The 20,635-nt window shown below is 33.6% G+C and overlaps 2 protein-coding genes across 2 annotated transcripts in view; one reads left to right on the top strand and one right to left on the bottom strand.

Moving 5' to 3' along the window:
- Positions 1-20,635, bottom strand: part of LOC113228114 (dual specificity tyrosine-phosphorylation-regulated kinase 2) — a 241,601-nt gene that overhangs the window by 59,528 nt on the left and 161,438 nt on the right. The window lies entirely within an intron of this gene.
- LOC113228115 lies at positions 258-8,359 on the top strand. Its single transcript, XM_026461273.1, has 2 exons — positions 258-633; positions 7,216-8,359. The coding sequence occupies exons 1-2, from the start codon at positions 592-594 to the stop codon at positions 7,750-7,752; spliced, it is 579 nt and encodes a 192-aa protein (XP_026317058.1). The 5' UTR covers positions 258-591; the 3' UTR covers positions 7,753-8,359.

Genomic DNA, 20,635 nt, shown 5'->3' with positions numbered 1-20,635 from the left:
CCAATGGACTTATGATCATCAGTCAGCCATGAATATTGTAACTTACGTCCATTAGTGACGTGTCCATTTCAATACAATAAACTACGGTCTATTACCAATGTTTAAAAACGTGGCTTGAAGCAATAAATTAATGATGAATCCTATCGCTTTCCCACAATAAAATTTCCAAGCAATGTATCCTTAAGTATTAATGTTATAATCCAACCGACCGAAAATCTGAAGTTACACCGAAACACCTTTGAATTTTCCCCGAAGACGAAAAGTGAACCACTCTGACATAGAAACAAAAAGTCCTACTTAAGCGCTGATTTAGACAGGCTTCCCCGAAAGAGAGTGGATGCGTGTTCAAACACCTCGATTCCCTGAAACTCCCGCCGCGACTTCTTTACCCCACGGGGCTATAAATACGGTCCGATCCCGAAACCGCTTCAGTTGTTCAGGAGATTTGAAACAGTGAACAAGTGCCAAATTTTCTTTCTCACCAGTGACAACGTGATCGGCCTTGCGTTACCCATAACATTACCCAATCTGAAATTTCGTAATTTGGCGGGATATCAGAATTTGTGTGTGGAATTCTCGTGAGACGCAAACATGTTGGACAAAACTGTCTTCGGTGGTAGTTGGGAGAGCGTGGTAAGTGTTAATCACTAGTCATTTCATTCAACCCCTTCATACATTTTCGTCTTGAAGTAGTCTCTTCGTAGGTAAGCTTACCTTACTCTATAAGTATAGTAATTTTTTCAAAGCCTTAAGAATTCTGTTACCTGTTTAATGGTTCTTTGCCAAACAATTCTCTTTTTATTTAGTAGGTACACATTTGTTAAGAAAACAAGGTAATAAAGTTTCTCGAAAGGGTCAAACTCGATGTTCAGTATCATAAAAACGCCTTGTTAAAAAATACTAAATATGACATTTACAAGCAACCAAAACTACCCACTTACCTTGAATTATACTTATTATCGAAAAGATAGACTTTTTTACAATATTAATAAATCAACATTACAGATTACGTAAATAAACTAATACAGTAACAGTGACAAAAATGTTTACAGTTACAACTTTAAGCAAACGTTTGAATTTGGAACGACTGAGAGTTAAAGCTATTACGCAAAGTGCATGGCCAGTTTAATGCGCTTAAAAGGCAACTGAACTTGTCTATGGTCTTGGTCAATGACCAACGCGCGTGCGTCGAATCCAATATGGTGTTGCGTTCTTTTTTCAAAAGCTCTTTGCTTTAAAGTTTTACGATTTCTGACTCTCGGAAATTCTAAGATTTAATACGGCTTTAATTTACTCGTCAATCGATTAATTAACTCGTGATATTATCTGAAATATTATGCCTTAAACGATTTTATTACCGTTAATAAAAGGTTAATTATATTAGGCATTACATTCTCAACGCAACCTTGGGGTTTCGTGGTAGTTAATAGTTAAAATTTAATTGATTGCATCTAATTTCGTATTAACCTATTTTTGTTAACGATGTGGTACCAACACAAGTTAACTGTTTAAAAGGGAATATAATCTCATAATCATCGATTTGTTTAAAAATAAGAAATATATATAAAAAAAACAAATGAAATCTATGTTTATAAATGCGAGTTCATTTATAGTTCTAATGACAGTTCCTACGTTAAAAAAGTAAATCAACCGCTCCAGCAAGAAACAATTACGCTTTGTCTATGGAAAACTCTCACAGTTGCCATTGTTCAAAAATGGAACTGCCATTTTAAATCATGGAATGTTAACGCGTACTTTATGACGCGCGACCTCTGAATAAAGAAACAAAGGAAAAATAGAAAACTGATCTAATGTAAATCTACACAATAAATATAAAAAAGTAAGCACACTTGCACACTTCTTGTTTAACCATTAAAGCTTATTCAATTCAGTTTCTATTGTGCGTAAAAATAAACAGAAAATAAATACACTGCGTCTGGTAAGATACGTATGGTGAAGCCCTGTCAATATATTACAAGCGAAATCACAGACGACACCTATTGAATAGATATGAATCAATCGGATTTCAAAATTATTCATGCGCCAATCAACAATGGCTTACTTAAGGCAAAAAAAAAATAGAAAGTGTTTGTCAATCAAACAATGAGCTGTCGTGGCTGTCAAAATTATAGATAGGTATCATATGTAGATTGTGAGCCGGTTTTGACAAATTTCAACCACTTTCACTATAATGGGTGTGTGTATAGTACAAAAATACGTATGAAAGGTATATATGTATAGAGCAATTACGTAATACATAACAAACAATTTCACTGTGAATGTAAATTACAGAAACCTTTCGATTTATTAATATTGTTGACCGTTGACGTTGAAATTAAAAAATCGCCTTTGCGTTTACAAACAGAAAAACATAAAAATATAAAACGATTAAAATTATAAAGGAGATGTTAAACGACAGGAAACAATAATTTGTAAACTTTTATCACTTGACGAAACGAAGTTGGCAATCTCTCTCTCTCTCTATTATTTTAAGAAATTAGGAAAAATAAAAAAATAGAATATCAGGCCACTAACGAGATGTTTACAAATGTAGGAAAATCACCACAAAAATAGTTTCCAGGAAAAAAATAATCCATTTTGGCGCAATTTAGATACGTAAATATTTAGTTATTGATATTTTTTTAAATCTTTTACAGAAAAAATCACGAATTCGATATCAGAAAATAAAACTGTATTAAAGAGCTAATGTCATTCCAAAAGAAACCGTTCGACATCAAGAGAAAATAGTTCTTTTCAAAATCTTCTCTAACACCTAAGCGCACAATTTCATGCACACTTTGAACTAAATATTTTCCTAGATTAAGTGCAATTATCGAACTTTTAGGGTCGTATTCCAAAACTCTACTCAATGCGCAAGTCAGGATCTGAGTATGATTTAAAGCACTAGAAATCATACTCAAGTCCTTGCCATTAGGGTCGTATTTCCAGTGCTTGAAATCATACTCAGATCCTGACTTGAGCATTGAGTAGAGTTCTGGAATACGACCCGAAGAGTCATTAAACTTAACCTCAACGTTACACCATCATGGTGCAACATGACACCGAAAAAAACTGATTCGTCACTAAAAAGCAGTCAGTAAAAAGACGCGAGTCCGTGATATGTCACTTCTATTTTTAACTGTCCCATAACCGTTACTTGGGTTATTAAACCTTCGGTTATGTATTTAAAAATAGAGTAATAGGTTAGAATATATTAGTTAAAACAATGATATTTATAGTTTTTGTCTTAAAAAAGCCTTTGAAAAAGAATAATAATTTGTCGCCACGTATTCTGAAATCATTACAAGATTTTTTTTTAAAGTGCACCTGTACTTTTTTTAGAAAGTAACCAACCACAAAAACCTGCAAACACTAAAAATCATGAATATACTAAAAAATCTTAACTTTAAAATCGTGAACATTACACAGCAAAATTGAATAGAATACGTAAGCTTACTGTAAATTTAAAAAATCCGTTATTTCAAATGTTTTTTGCATTGCCATACGCATATAAGAGATAACGGGACAAAAATGTATGTAGGTTGAGTGAATGAATGCATAAAAAATGTAAGTAGATACCTAACTGTCATAGTAAACATTATTTGGAAAATTAATTTATATCTAGGCACTTTTCAAATTACAAATACTTTTGAGTTAATGAATCAAATTTAGAACACCTTAGAAAATAAATATAAAACCAACAAATCAATCAAATAAATCGTTGAACGATTACGGGAGTTTTGAAAGAGTAAACGTGACCAAATTCATTGTCTGTACAGGCAAAGTGGAAATAAAAAGAAACGCCTCTAATGATGCACTCACAGTCGCTTTTATGGCAACACTTAACCTTGAACTCTAAAAAAATAAACAACTCAAAAACACAGTAGCAAGGCCCTCAATGAATACGAGACGTGACTTCTGAAGCACAATAAAATCGCTATTAGGTCACGTTTTATCCATACTTGTTCTAAAATAAAAATATAACTTATTGTATGTATCTTTGTCTTTAAATAATTATCTGTTAATTCAGCCAGGTCGAATATTATTTAATACGACCAAACTCGAGTGTACAATCCAGTACAAAACAATAATAACCAGTTGCATTGACTCAAAATAATCCGCGGCAAAATTAACTGCACGCTTTTAGTATTATCACCTTCAGTTTAAATTTGTTGTACTAAAATACACTGAACAGAAATACTATACGTTTAACGTTATGACATTAGCGTGAAATGGAACGTGTCGCAGTGACGTGCATCTTTGAGATAATGTAAAATTTGAAAATTAATTGAAGGCCCATTTTTCATTCTTTCACAGCTTTTGATGTTCGGAATTTAACAATACCCATATGTTTTAGACTAAGGCTGCGTTCTCTTCTATTTCAAGAGATAAAAATCCAACCAATTGCATTAGGTATACTTATGTTTTGTCTGAATGAATGATGATACATTCTGAACGTTAATCATGATATTAATCGCCGGCTCTTTAAATAAATTAACGAACGCAGCTAACAAAATGCAGTAGATGTTTTGAATTCCAATTTAGAATTCGTCAGTTCTAATTTTAAATTCAATACAATAGTAGTCGTTGAAAATAGAAGGTATTGGTTTTCTGAATTTTGTGTGGCTATGCTGTCGTTGAAAACTTACAGTTTAGTTGCCAGTGCTTCTAATTCGTTTAGATGTTGGAGAAGTTACCTGGAAAAACAAAAGAGAAGGCTGTCTATTACATTGCCGAAGTCCAAATTTATGTTTTTTTAATTAGACCGTGTTAACTATAGGACTATTTAAAGTGACCTATTTTTCTCGGCCTGGATTCGCGCGGTTTTACGTTGGTCCATTAAAAATAATGTTGCACAACGCCTGTCAAAACACTAGTAAGACATATATGCCGTGTCACTAGAGGTGTTTTGTTACGTTGTGACAGTTTGTGGAAAATAGATCTAATACCGAAGAAAACTAAAAAATTATTTGATGCTACGATAAAAAGAATTCTATAAGATTGTGATCTAGACGTATTACAGGTTTAATGTAAAAAATATAATAGAGCAATTATCTTATACAAAAACATCAAAAGGAAATCGTTTAGATGAATAAAACTTTTAAAAAGTTTCCCCCTACAAATGTAACTATGATAATAAAAAAATTTATATGCTTAAATTTATAATATTAATGCACACACTTCCTATGAGCTATCAGGGCTATACCCGCACTAGGGAAACCCTGTATCGCGGGTATCATGGAGACAACCACAAATTTCACTCAAATTCACGAGAGATATAAATGTAGGCCATACAAATATTGCTCCCTGCCTGGGAATCGCCCCGGGACCTCTGCGTGGCAGTCCGGGATGGTAACCGTTCGGCTACGGAGGCAGTAACATAAATTCATATATAAATATAACATGACCCATTATGAAACATACCAATCTAAAAAAATAATATTGCACAATATGAAAAGTGTAAAAAAAAATAACCGCTAAAAGTTACGCAACTGTTAACTAAAGTCGTTAACACGAAAGCTTTTAACTTCAAACGTTATTATGTAAACATACCGCTTCAGATATTAAAAAAAAAACAATTTTAGATATAGTTGCTTAACGCAGAGTTTGTTTTGACTGTACATTGATATTACAAAATTGGTACATAAATACAATGTCGTAATAATTTTAATATTAATCACATCAAATTTAATAACATACAAACGTCGATTGTTTAGAATCTATTTATTGTATTTGTATTGTGTGTTATAAATAATACTCTTTCCCATGACATCACTTGAATTTCCGAAACGGTGTCACAGAGTCAGCCGTGGCCATGGGACATTTACAGGGCCCGAATTGATACGTTCAAAAAAAAACAAAACAAATATACGCGATTTAGATCCGAAAAAATTCATTTCCTTTGTTTTCTGAAAGTTAAAAGTCATCTTTAAACAGACAAATTTTTAGGACTTGGCAAAATAGATAACACAGTCAAATTGTTTTATGCTTCCATGACAACTAAATACTCAAAAACCTCATATGGGTTTCCTCTCAGGCTAACGTTTAGGCTATGTCCATCACCCTGGCCTAGTGTGGGTTGCGGACTTCACACGTTTACCGAGGACTGTGAACCTCCTTCGACGTGTAGGTTTCATTACGATGTTTTCCTTCACCGAAAAGCTCATGGTAAATTCCCAATTGAATTTGCGAGCCCGTTCTCGAACCGCAACTACACAACAGGCTCTGTTTGAGAGGCGGTCACGATACGTGTACGAGAATATTTTACGCTGTTTTTATCTTAATCCGAGGCCTTGTAATTGTTAATCTTTATTGCCTATGCTTCTTACAGAGTAAACTTCCTAGTCAACTCAGTGGTTAACACAAACACAGTTATTCTTAACTAAATCCACAGCAAACATTTCGGGAATAAAAAATATTTCATGATGGAATCCTCTTATGATTTTAATTAAACTTTGTTGAAAACATTATACCGCGTATATTGTAAAACATACAATATACGTGTGTAAGTACACACATAATGCTACAACACTTAAATACATAATGCTAAATGCACAATAATTCCTGTTCTGAAAATTCTGTTAAATTGACATAAAGACTACATAGAACATATACAAAAAATCCTGAAAAACAGAATAGGCCTTTCATAAAGAGTTTTTTAATCCCACATTCATCTTTCAATTCCTTTCTAATAGGTTTAAAAACTTGGCACATAAAAATTGTTTAACATAAATTTCAACTTCCTGGAAGCGATTAGTCGGAAGAACTTTTCAGATTTTTATCTCGTAACAGAGCACTTTTTAAAATAGTTTTGACTCAGTCGGCTTGGCCCTATTCAATGGCGAAATAAATCATTAATATTATGTTTCTGTCTAATAACTGACCTTGAGATTATTTCGTTTTTGAACGTGATTGGTATTGTGATATATCTGTCTCTGTTCATCATATGTCAATTTTATACGTCAATTTTATATGTCATCTCCTTCTACTCCTTCGGTACCCAGATGTCTGGCACCTGTCTTCACATGTGTTCTATTCAACGGAGTGTTGGCAATCGATCGAAACATAAAGGCATTTTGTAAGGTTACATCGAAAACAACGTGTTGGTTGATTTTTCACACAGTCACTTCTATTATTTGAATGAACAATCATTGTAAAATTCAACTTTCTCAAAAATTCCTTGTTTGTACTGATTTCTCTTTTTCATCTTTTCAGGTATCACGCGATGACTACGAAATAGAATACAGTCCGAGTCCCAGAGGTTCACCCTTAAAGGACACCTCAAACATTCAAGAAGAAGAAACTTATTGCATCAGCAGACATAATCCGAATAAGACTTTCAGAAGAGAATCTGTCATCGCATCTTGGAAGAGTTTGAAGAAGGAAAGAGAACAAGCCTTAGGGAAACGTATCATCTACGTAGACCCTGATAATTACCAAGATTACTATGGCAGAAACAAAGTCAAACGCTGCAAGAGTGATAGAACTGCAAATGTGTCCAAAATTCCAAAAAAGGTCAAAAGGACCTATTCAGTGCTATACCGGTATGATCCTAACGAAGAAAAGGTGGTCAAGGAATATAAATACCAGTTGCCAAAAGAACAGGAGCCAGAAACGCCTGCACCAATGCAGAAGTCCCACTCTGAACCGTTTTTGAGAGAAAAAGTTCCAAAGAAGAAAGTAAAAAGGTCTATCACGACACTTTTAAATATTAAGACGAAGTTTTTAAATATATTTTCGTCTAAGAGTTAAATTGTTTTAACAAGATATAGTTGGATTTTTGCTCAATTGATTGCATTTTTTATTCGAAATGTAGTTACGCATTATTTTCGCGATAATTGCAATCCATAATGCTCTTCTTAAAATCTTAATTATAAAATTAGTACCCATAAATTATTCTGGCATATCGTTTGTATTAACGGACAAGGCCAGCTCGTAAGGCTTTGGAAATCAAAATGTTATTTTAAACAAAGTAAATTTTCAACAAATTAGTAATAACGTTATTGGTTCTTATTAAACTTTACCTATCGGAACTTGTGTTCTTATTAACAAATGCAGTTATAAGAAAAAAAAATGCCGAAAAATTCGTACCAAAATGTATTCACTAAATATTTAAGTATTAGAATGTACACTTTGTGATAATTTATGTGTGTTGTGATAGGTTATTAATTAAATCAATTGGGTTTCTTAATTGTATAGATTTTGATACAATTTTTGACAACCATACATTGGCTTAAATTACCGATAATAATTAATTTGTATTTTCTTTTAAATATAAGTTCGATTATTCATTGGTATTCCATTCCTTCTTTATTTAAATAGGTGGTAATATATATGTTAGTAATATTATTAAATAAATGTCATCAAATTTAGTATATAGGTTTATTATAAAAACCAAACAATGTAAAAATTGTTACTATTAAGTAACTACAATATTTTAAAGAACGTACATAAGTTTAAATAAAAGATTTTTTACATAATTTTGGTCAATTTGTTTAATTTCCCACTAGTCAATCTTAGCTCAAACTTATAGTAAATAATAATGAGTGAAGCAGAAAATATTATTTACATTTTACCAAAAAAAAAGGTTCAATTGTGATATTACAATAGCAATGCAAAATTATAATTTTCGTTTATTAGGTTCATCAACAGTTGTGACTTCATTTATAAATTCAACTTACATATGTAAGAGTACTTTGACAAGACTCACCACTGGTAAAAGGTGAAACACGTCTTGCACAAAGCGGGAAAAAATATTTTAGGGCTACAAAATACGAATACAAAAATATAGAAACAATAAAAATAGAAAAAAAAAAAAATAAAAAAAAAAAAAAATAAAAAAAAAAAAACAATATGTCTACTTGCTAGCAATTACTCTGCGGAGACCGGTTAACGAGTCCGAGAACATATCCACTGTGGCACTGTACTCATTGTGTAATCTGGACAGACAGGAGACTGGCGAGTTGAGACCTAGTTTAGTTCTTCTAAATTAGACACGAAGAAAGAATAAACTACGTCATCTACGTCTTACAGCTGTACAGACTATTTTAGGCCAAAGTTTAATGGGGATTGTGAATCTTCTCCAATATGCAGGTTTTATCATAATCTATTATGCGAAAATTATAAGCTATTATGCGAAAAAGAGCGGCTTCCCTGGTGCATAGAGTTCGTGGAAGCGACAACAACCTCCTGCGTATAATTGCAAACAGGATCCAGGGTTCTGTTCATGAACACTGGTCCCGGTTGCGTATTAGTTTTAGAAAAAAACAGTTATTTGTAGTACTAACTCTATTTTTAAGTGCTTTGTTATTAACCTCTATGGACGTATATTCCGAAATATAGATATTTGAATTTGAATAATGTGCATTATGGATGTGGATATTTCCTGTAATTCATTGTCAAAATATGAAACTAAAATTGAAGCCTTACCGTTCTAGTACTACTCAGTTTCGATGGTCTTCGTCCCAATCCGCATCTAGCGCTGTTGTTCAGTGCTGAGGTAGTTTGCGAGTTTACGATTTGAACAGCAGTACAAATTAAGAGTACTCTAGGTTCTACTTTATGTAATATTTTCGTTAATATAGCAATTATTTTTTGCAAGACAAGTTGAGATCAAATCATCTTTTAAGCAAACATATTTTCGACAATCTAAAAAATCAAGACTACATTTTACTTTTATAATATTTATGTGTGTTTTTTATATGTATATATTAAGTATGTTTATGTTAGATTATATATATTTATTGTATACTTTATAATTTAACTAACTAACGTAATTGGCATTAATTCCGCCATTTGACTTTCTTGTATTGAGCAAAAAAGTTAAAACAAATAAATGATATTCTTCTTTCACTGAAGCAAGCGTGGTCCCATCTAGGTTATCAAAGCGGTGATAACACTCTGTACACAAAGGAAACAATAACTTAATGAACGCGGTAGTGCGATCAAATTAGTATGGCAATGTTGATAATTATAATTATGAGTGATAAATATCGTTCCCTTTATCACCATATATGTAACTCATAATTATGACGGAAATAAGTTATTTACATAGTTCGACTCAGATCTTGATGTTCTATGTTGTGACGTACAGAATTCGTTTCCGTCAATGACATGCTTTAGTTAGCCAGTAGTAGGTACTTCTTAACCAACTTCAAAAAAGAAGGAGGTTCTCAATTCGATCGTATGTTTTTTTGTATGTATGTTACGCGATAACTTCGGTATTTGTGAACCGATTTTCATGATTCTTTTTTTTGTTGGAAAGGGGGTACTTCCATAGTGGTTCCGTTTCATTTTGAAAAAAATCATCCACCTCTAAGGGTGGCTGTTCACGCATGAAGATTCATTTTTATAAATAGCGCCTAAACTTTAATTTAGGAGCAATTATTTTAATTGTTGATTTTGCTATTTCTCCAATTCAAGGCGTTTTTCTCTCAATATACTTTGAGTAGTGAGAACCGATTTTTATTATCTCTAGTGTTAAGTCCTGTATAGTGGCGAACTAGGTGATATTTCAATAAAAGTTAGCAAATAGACATAATTCCACGTACTTTTGAGGTCGGTTTTTTTAGTACTCTGTACTGAGATTATAATTTACTTTTACGATATGCGATAACGAGTCGTGCGCCTGACGGTAAATGACACGTCTAACAGTTGCAGAGCCACCAGAGCTCTAAGAGCCGATACTGCCTCAGCTCGAATTAAAATGTTTCCCGTACTAATATAGCTCATTTGCTTGAGTCACTGGCTTTATATCAGATTTTTTTTACTAACGTAATTAAAGCCATTTGAAAAATGTATATCGTGTACTGTACATGTTGTATTTATTTCAGTTGATATAAAAAAAAACATTGGTAAAGTACCTATTGAATACAGCGATTTTCTTTCAAAATGTCGAGGTAAGTTTTGTGTTTTTTTTCCTTTCGTGAAAATTTTTAGGAATCGTGTTTTCACACAGTATAGTAATCAGTGTATATGCTCAATTGTACCATATATTTTTTCCAAGTCATTGATTCAACACTCGCACTGTTATGCGAATCACTGTTATCAAACAAAGCCACATGGTTGTGTAGATTTTTGAATTTGAACACAAGATTTCAGAGGCACTGGGACTGCACCCGTTAGATTCACCAGCACCCTTCAAAAACCAGAACGCTTAGGGGCAGAAATAGGTAAATTGACGATCTTTTAAATACCTCCATTGAGATCCTGCTATCGTCCAGTTTATGTTCATAAACATCTATAATTCTTTATTAGCAGTAGAGCTCCTTGTGAAAGAGGTCGTCTAAGGAAGTACTGCCACCTTACTTATTTCTACTGCCAAGCAGTAATGTAAGCTGGTGAAATAGCAGGCAAATGGAACTTGTCAAATTATGTCTCAGGGTGACGGGCACAGTGGTTAAGCCTTGGTATCAAAAAAAAATTCATAGCGATATTATATCATAAATTAATTGTACTTTTGGTATACATTTATAGCACATTTTTTTATTAAACTTTATTAAGTTCGTTAAAAAAACATTTTTCATTCGCTAAATTTTCTCTGACTTAAGTTTAAAAAAAAAAGAGTATTAACGTCACTGTACAAAAGTAAGTTGTACTTTTCTGTCATAAAACGCCGTGAACCGAAACTCATCAATGTTCTCGCATATCTTGTATCTACTATTAATTTGATGCCACGAGGGGGGAGTTGGAGGTTCACCCGTATTATAAATTCATACGGGATATTGTATAATTTTCACACATCGCAATAGGCGGAGTAAATATACATGATCTATCTATGTTTCTCTCAAATCCCTGAATTATTGTATAGCATTTTGTTCTGCATTTTTGATGTCTAACTAGCAATTACTTTACCACGGTAGAATATTTACAAGACGAAGTTTATGCTTGTAATTAAAAATATATCTATTTTGTTTTGATTTTTTGCCTACTCAGGTGTTTGACAATTTTTAGTATTTTCATCCATCACGGGCTATAGCAAAATATTAACAAGGACTATGTACTACACAGTCCTCTGTAGCTAAGTCATACATCCATTTAACATTTGTTATTGTATAGCATGTCAAAAAAGTCTATTTTTATAAGTCAACGTCAGTTACAACACTACTAAGTTTTTTATGTCATTCAATAGTATGACCAATAATACTACAATCATAATAATACGATAGATATACCGATGATGGTAACTCTATGCAGCAGCACGGGTTATATGTTTTTTTGCAGTTCGGTGCGCGTTCGGAAAAGGACGCGTCTAATACGCAGTGGCAATTATTATAATTCGAGTTTGGCGCGGCATAGGCCGCTGCGCGTAAGTGGCAATGGGTTTCCAACAACTAGCCAATGAGCCTTAGCGCAACCGGGGTCGTCCCCTAGTTTGCCACCTTAGAGGTGGAATATTTTCTTCAAATTTAAATAGAACCAATACTGAGGTACCCTCTTTCCAACAAAAAAAGAATCATCAAAATCGGTTCACAAATGCGTAAGGTTATCGCGTAACATACATTTAAAAAATAATTCAGCCAGAAGTTGTAAAAAATAGTTTCATTTCCAATGTGTAGCCGTCGCAAAGTCCTAAGAACTCGATAGAGTATAACAGTATAATAAATATGGACTAAAATTTGTACAGTCTTTGTGCTGTACCTAGGTTTTCTTAATAAACCTAATGCATATGAACATAAGATATTTGGTTGTCTATACTTGTGTATACCTTTCTCAAAATGGGAACAGTACTTCGTTTTGTGGTAAATATAAGCAGCGGACGATTCATGTAATATTATGCACAAAAAGGGCCCTTTCGAACCCAGCCCTCCCTTCTTTACTTTAAGTGTTATTCCATGAGGCCAACATGTACCCAGAGTACCTCATTACGTATTGTTTCACAGCTGTATTTTCAAACTTACAACACAAATTCCTGCCACCCACGAACCGTGACTTAGTTCCCGTGGGTAGCGCCAGGTACCGAATGGTTAGGGTTCTATTCTCGACATCCGCTTTTGAACGCTTGGTTTAATAACAAATTAGCGGAATATTGTTTTTTTTTGTTAACTTGACAATGACTGGGGTTTTGATTAACTTTAATCTTACTTGATATGCTTGTAATAAAACAAGTACTTGCAAATCGAGTTGATGATGAACTCTTTGTTGGAAATTAAGTAAGTTAGTAACTTATACTTTGTGTAGAGGGCGATAGAGAAGAATGGAGAATAGGGACATACTGCGTCGACTCCAAACAATGGGATAAAGCGAGGAGGATGATGACGTAAGTTCTTAAAATAGTATAAGTTATGTGCTAAGTTACAATAGCAATTAACTGAAATTATTATGAAGTATAATGGGCAGTCCTATTGTTATAAAAGAAAGAAAAGTAAAAGTTTGCGTTCTCATTTACAATTGAGATGCCTAGGTTTCGAGTGAGTGACAAAAATATGTTGCTATACACAATTTATATTGTTTTTTTAACGCTCAAAGCTTTAAATCGCAAACATTTGAAGGGCACTGCTACTGCGCCCCTCACCATGAGACATAAGTTGACAAGTGACATGTGCTGTCCTATAATTTCACCAGCACCCTCACCCTTTAAAATCAGAACGCTTCGAAGCTTCGCGGCAGAAATAGGTAAGGTACAGTATTTTCCTGGACGAACTCTTTCACAAGGACCTACCAACCTATTGTGTGTTTTTTTTTTCTGTTTGGCCCAATGGTTGACTGGTAGAGAATGCCTTATGGCATTAAGTCCGCCATATGTACTTCAGTGTATTGTACAATAAAGTTTAAATAAATAAATAAAATAAATAAATAAGGAGCTCTACTGCTACTAAGTCAATCATCATTATCATTCAACTTACATCTTACTGTTGGGGGTGCCTACTACGAACTTTGAGCCTTTACGAATTTCTACTAATAGCATTATTAATTGAGCCTAATTCCATAAAGACAAGACAAAACTTACAAAGTGGGTCATTCACTTTGAACAGTATTCATTTTAATTACAATAAAAAATCTAAAATAAATTCGACAGAATTCAAAGAAATTTCAATGAAGACCGACACTAATTAATTAACGTTGAAAATTGGACGAAATACTTGGAATTGGTCAAGGAAACGAAACTTATTTCTGTTCCCGCACCGCTCCGCCATCTAGTGAAAATCAGGGAAACTGTAACGCGCGGGAGAAGACAGGAAAACTCGCATTCAAAGATGTAAATTATGAAACGTTTTGCATGCGCCTTGCTTGCCAAATGATCGGATAGAGGGAGCCAGTTCTAAATGATCGACCAATGTATTTTTAGGAGTAGTATAACCTAGTTTTGTGGCGGTCAAGCAACTTTGCGAAGAAATACTTTGGGAATTATTGGTAATATCTACAAGATATTTGACTACGGCTTATATGAGCAGCTTTGTCCTCGTCATTGTGTAGAATTATCAATTAATAATAAATTTTCCAGGTCATTAAAAATAAACAAACAATATTATTTATTGTGCGTTCTGAAAATAGGGCTTTCAATATTCCTAAAATATTGATCGATAATTTAAACCAATTTATGGAATTTTAGGGGAGGTGTTGAATGCAAATGGCCCCACGTTTTCAATTACTCAGTCTAATAAAGAGCCTATCATATTACATAGAGTATAGTACAGAATGTGTTGACAATTAGTGTATAACAGTAGAAAGTAAAACATGTTTAATGTTTTTTAAGGAATAAACTTGAGCTCTTGTTAATAGCTCTAAAATGTGTCAAAAAGAATATTATCAATGGCAACCAAAAGTTTATCTCTCCCGTACATGTGTTCGACCTACATACGCACGTCTCCGTGTTTTTGTTTCTGTCAAACAGCTGTCACGTTTTTAGACAGATTTCCTCATATTTCAATTTAATATAATTTAGGTAACTAGACCACGTGATAATGAAAGATCTGTCACAATTTTAACATCGCTTGACTATTTAATTATAGATGAGGAACTCATGCTACGTTTGTACTTTTACTGTGCAGGTTTTTTTTTATCGTGGCAAGGCATAGTTTGCTGATTATGGCAAAGGTTTTTTCGAGAGGCCTACCTCTAGTAGGGAACTAATGGTCTAAAATACAACCCGATCGTAATATCTGTGGACTTCGCCCCTTCCCCTCTCCCCACTCTTCTAACGTCGCCTTACTCTCGTCCGCTGAGTATTGTTGTCACAGCAATCATAATAACACAAACGTCGAGAATTTTATTTACGTCTGTTAAATATTAATCTAAGTCATTTTCTCTACTTAATTTCGGTGGCAATTTTTATTATTTCAATGTTCTAGAATATTATCATGAAGTATTATTTCATATTCGAGTGTGGTATCCTGAAATATCCAAACTAATATTATAAATGCGAAAGTAAATCTGTCTGTAATATTTCACTATAATATACTCGAATACTTAAATAAATAAAAATTACCACCCAAATTAGAAGAAGAAACTAACCGAAATTAGGTAGAAAAAAATTACCTACCTGCTTTTTTATTGCTTGCTGGGCGTACCAAGTTCCAGCTTGTCATTTTATGTCAGGTCCGCTGTCAAACTTTGACAGATAATTAGTGGAGTCAGTGGTGTACATGACAACATTGAGCCAGTGATGGAACATCAATGCCAACACGCTGTCTTTACGTTCACGCAGTTAGTGCATAAAGACTGGCCACTACACAACTTGACACATTGAGGCCAAAACTTGACCTTTAATTGTTATAATTGCAGTAAAAATTAACTCACTCCTGTATTGCGTGTCGGAGATACGATCTCATTGTCGGAGAGTTACTTCGATGGTATTATCTATGCATAGTACATCGGGTATCTCATTAGTGTATTCGATTGTGCTTGTTTCTAATCTAGGTCAACGAATTTTTGTCTATTTCATAGTCCACAAGTCTATAAGTGGAATGGTACCGTTATATCACGCATTAACGTATTACTGATCAGTTTTAGACTCAGTTAAATAAATTTAATTACAATAGGATATTTGATTATAAAAAACGATCTCAAAAGTTGCATATTCGTTTTCGCTGCTTCCCCAGCTGTAAGAGACGATAGATAGGTCTTTAGTGGCTTGTTTTTAATAGCTCAACGCTCTTTCCCAAGTGATAGAGTAATCACGTCTGTTCAACACATTCAAAAGTGTGAAAACTTTTATAATTTTTATGCAAAATAGTTCCATATTTTAAAACGACACACGAAGAAATAAACATGTTCTCACACGGCACAAAAAATTATAATTTCCTATGGACCAAAAAAGGATATATCTTCAAAAACCACGATAATTAATAAAATAAGTATATTCATAATTCTAGAACGTGTACCCTAAAATGGAAACACATAAAAACGGTTTCGATGAAATATAATTACAGTATAGGTATTATATACAAAGCCATAAATTACAACCCGAAAAGATGAATGTGTACTATTTCACGTTTATGTGTTGATATGTTAGTGTGACATTTTAAAGTTAGAAAAATTCATAAATTGGTGTGAATGTTTAAATATATGTGGGTAGAAATGTTTTAATTCACGCCGATTGGAGTCTTATTAACAGTTACATGTAGAAATTAAATATTCTACAGTAGATTTTCTTAGGATCGAAAATGGCGTAAACATGTTTTTTTCAAACAAACCGACTTTTGGGCTCTTTACAGGTAATGGCCGACTGAGACAGTGTTAGTCATCAAACAATTAGATCCATTAATGCAAACCTCCCTATTCTAAACTATACTCAGAAATATAATTAATTTAAACACCTTACTTTTTAATAATCAAAGAACAAATTCCAATTTAAACTACATACTATTTAAAAAAAAAACAATATACATTTTTTACTAAATCAAAGCAATGGAACAAAAGAAAAACGAAAAAGAAAATGTAACATATTAGTGAGACATATTGTAGTCCTCTAGTAGTATCATTCTAGGTCTAATTGTTAAATCTAAATGCATACCAGTTACGGACTGAAATTTATTTGTAGACAATAAAATCCTTACAATTACCTTATTATATCTCTATCGTATATGTCTCCATGTTTTTATAAATAAGGAAAAGTACTCGAAAACAGGAAAAAACAACATTCAATGAGAGTGTTTAATAATTCAAGTAGAGATCTAAAAGTATGTAGTGATTTTAGAATATTTGACTGAAAGGCGACAGAGTATTTCATAAATAGGCCATTTTACTCAATTAATGAATCTTCCCTAATGCACTGGTTAAATAATATATAATTTATATCGTAATTTAATAAACGAAATATTGTGACTTAGATTTAAAATAAGAAATCCACTGCATTATTTCGGGTACTTTACCAGTATGTAAGTGTGTACCTAAATTATAGGCATGTTCAAGTGAGAGTAACTTGACACTTTCTAGGCTGATACGCTCCATTCTCTACCAAATTGTCACTTACCATCACGTGATGTTGTGGTTTAATGGTTACATGTGCAGGAATAAACAAATAAATATTAAATATGCAGTGTTAAAAATTTTGGTCCTACTTATTTTACTGCTATACTCTATTGAGTTATTTTGTTAACCGACTGCAAAAAAGGAGGAGGTTTTCAATTCGACTGTTTTTTTTTGTATGTATGTGACGCTATTATTTGTGAAGCGATTTTGATGATCCTTTGCTAGAAAGAGGGTACTTTTTAAATTTGAAGAAAATATTCCTCCTCTAAGCGTGGTAATCTAGGGGATCGATTGTTAGCTTTTTAGTTTCAGTTTGAATGTTGTATATACAACAGCAAATCAAGCTATACAGTATTGTTCGAATATCGCTTCCAATGCAACGGAACAAGCTCCGTCAATGTGTAACTTATTTTTTTTATAATATTAAGTGACAGGACGAACAAGTCGTGCGCCTGATGGTAAGCTACACGCCTGTCCGTAACAGTTGCAGTGCCACTCAGAGCTTTAAATCGTAAAGATCTGAGGGGCACTGCCACTGCGCCCGACACCTTGAAACATAAGTTGACAAGTCCCATGTGCCTGTAATATCGCCAGCACCCTTACCCTTCAAAGCCGGAACACATTAATGCTAACATTACTGCTTGGCGGCAGAAATAGGTAAGGTGGCAGTACTTCCCCGGACGAACTCCTTCACAAGGAGCTCTACGGCTACTAAAACTTGATGTGCTGCCGTCTGTATATAAGCAAAGTTTGTGTCGGTTCCTTTTTTACTAAAAATTGTTATTTTCACGATTGTTACACATTGGAAATTAAACTATATATTTATCCGATTTAAATCGGTTATATATATTTTTTAAACAAACCAACGTTCCGATCCCTTTACAGGTCCCACGATCACGGCTTACTGCTGATAAATATACGCGATTTATTTTTCTTTTTTCATTTATAACGCCACACTCTATTTTGATATTGTTTCTATTATTTCTACGGAACATAAAACAACCTAAAATGTGGTCTATAATAAATAAAAAAACCAAATCGATAAACCGGTTTAAACGTTTTGGAAAGCTAATTAATTCATTTTATGCCTATGTTCAAGACACGAAAGGAGAGGAATAAATCAGTCTGGGTCTTTGGCCTTTTCGAAGACGGTCGGAGTTCATTGGTTTGGTGGAATGATTTACTTTTGTGACCGACTCAATGTTAAATTATTAACCGATATATTGCTATGCATTGGTCTCTCTCAGGAAAAGGTAAGGCTTAATTTATATTGCGGCGGAACAGAAGGGAAGCAGCAGTAGAGTTCCTTGTGAAAGAGTTCATCTTGGGTAGTATCTTACCTATTTCTGCCGCCAGGCAGTAATGTCAACATTACTGTGTTTCTGTTTCGAAGGGCAAGGGTGCTGGTGAAATTACAGGCACATGGGACTTGTCAACTTATGTCTCAGGGTTTCGGGCGCTGTGGCAGCGTCCCTCAGATCTTTGTGGTTTAAAGCTTCGAGTGGCATTGTAACTGTTAAGGACAGGCGTGTCGTTCACCATTAGGCACACGACTTGTTTGTCGCGTCACTTAGTAGTATAAAGAAAAAAAAAGCTTATTTTTGTAACGATATTGTACATAGCGTAATGAAATTTATTGTCACTTGTACAATGCACAAACTAGATACGAGTCACGCATCTTCCGCGGAATTCTCGCGTATGCTCGAGAATGCCTGCGAGCAGCAGCCATCGGCGACACCTGGCGAATCCCCGGGAAGTGGCGCGAAGGCAGGCGCAGGCGCAATACTATAGCTTCAAGGCGCAGTCGCGCCAATGCTCGCGCATTCCAGTAGCCATGCGTGCATTCTCGCGCAGCGAGGTCGTAATTGACGCTTACGTTGCATTCCGTTCCGCCGCAATGTGAATTGAGCCTTAGGACATGGTCCGTGCTGACCCAATTCTGAATAGACTTTACATGTCCTCGAAGGGACAACCCTTTCTAACATTCATGTTTTTCGTCACAATTAAATAGAGCTATAAATTAGTTAAACTCTACATTTTCGAAAAAACTGCGTAGCAGGTCTCTCTGGTAGAAATCGAACCCAAGACATTTCTACATAAGACGAAATGTTATTTGAACTTGACAGTCTAAAAATTGCTTCAGCGATACAAAAATGAAGATAATATATTTAGTAGTTTTGCTTAATAGATAAAAAAAATATTCACTTTTCAAGTAGAGTTTGATTCAACCAATCATACTTCTTGATTCTTTTCAAAGTTTTGACTTTACAATGTATTAATAATGAATTTGATCATGTTGCGATTGATTCAATCAAGTGGTAAGATTGATCCCATTAAACTTCATTGATACGAAATAAAAGTATTTTTGCAATCTAAATCGTGTATATTTGTTTTTTTCAAACGAACCAACGTTCGTTTTTTTGTCTTTTTTTTCCATTGGAAAAGGCATAGGCACTAACGCGCCATAAAGCCAAGACTGAGAGTAATTTCTTTCTTGGATTCCATTACGAAATGGCTTCCATAGTGCTTCTTACGAAATGACAAAAAATTAGAATTAGATTTCCCATCATATTAAAATATGATGGGCAAAAACAACGCCGAAATTAAAATTTCCGACAAGTGTGGTGCTAAGTTAAGTGTTAACAAAAATCCTATATTTCAGGCATAATTACTTTAATTTAAAAGACAAAAACTTATGCAACCTTCCCTTATCTCATTACCTAATAAAACAAAAACACATAGTGTACATGGTTTTAAAAAACAAATTATTAAAAAACTTAATTATTTTCGACTTCGTATTTTCGGCACTTGATTCAATCGCCTGCGTTTATTAAGAAATAATACAAATTAATTCTTACCACTTGATTAACTCCTCTTTATATGTCTCGTAAATAAATACATACCTGTAAATAAATAAAAAAACAAATTAATATTCGCAGTCCATATAAACCTACATAATCAATCTGTAAACCTTTATTATCCTGTCAATCAAAACACATAAATTCAATTAAAAAAAAAAACAAATATAGCGAAACGCATCTTAAATCTTTTTATTTATAATCTTTTTTATTTCCCATTTCCCCAAAAAAGGCATACGTGGGTAAGATTACATGAAGTCAATTTGTTTTATAAAATAAATAATCGATTGCAATATTTTCGAATCATGGCCGCCAGTCGAGTAAAGTTGATTGAAGACAATATATTTTACTTTGCAAAAAGGGAA

This window comes from Hyposmocoma kahamanoa, unplaced genomic scaffold, assembly GCF_003589595.1.
Source record: "Hyposmocoma kahamanoa isolate Upper Pololo Valley unplaced genomic scaffold, ASM358959v1 224, whole genome shotgun sequence".
In the NCBI taxonomy this organism is placed as follows: domain Eukaryota; kingdom Metazoa; phylum Arthropoda; class Insecta; order Lepidoptera; family Cosmopterigidae; genus Hyposmocoma; species Hyposmocoma kahamanoa.
The sequence above is the reverse complement of the archived record's forward strand: the minus strand, read 5'-3'. Positions and strand labels throughout refer to the sequence as shown.

Coding starts and splice junctions, on each gene's coding strand:
- LOC113228115 (XM_026461273.1), top strand. CDS start 592: ATGTTGGACAAAACTGTCTTCGGTGGTAGTTGGGAGAGCGTG. Junction 634..7,215: donor GTGGTAGTTGGGAGAGCGTG/GTAAGTGTTAAT, acceptor TCATCTTTTCAG/GTATCACGCGATGACTACGA.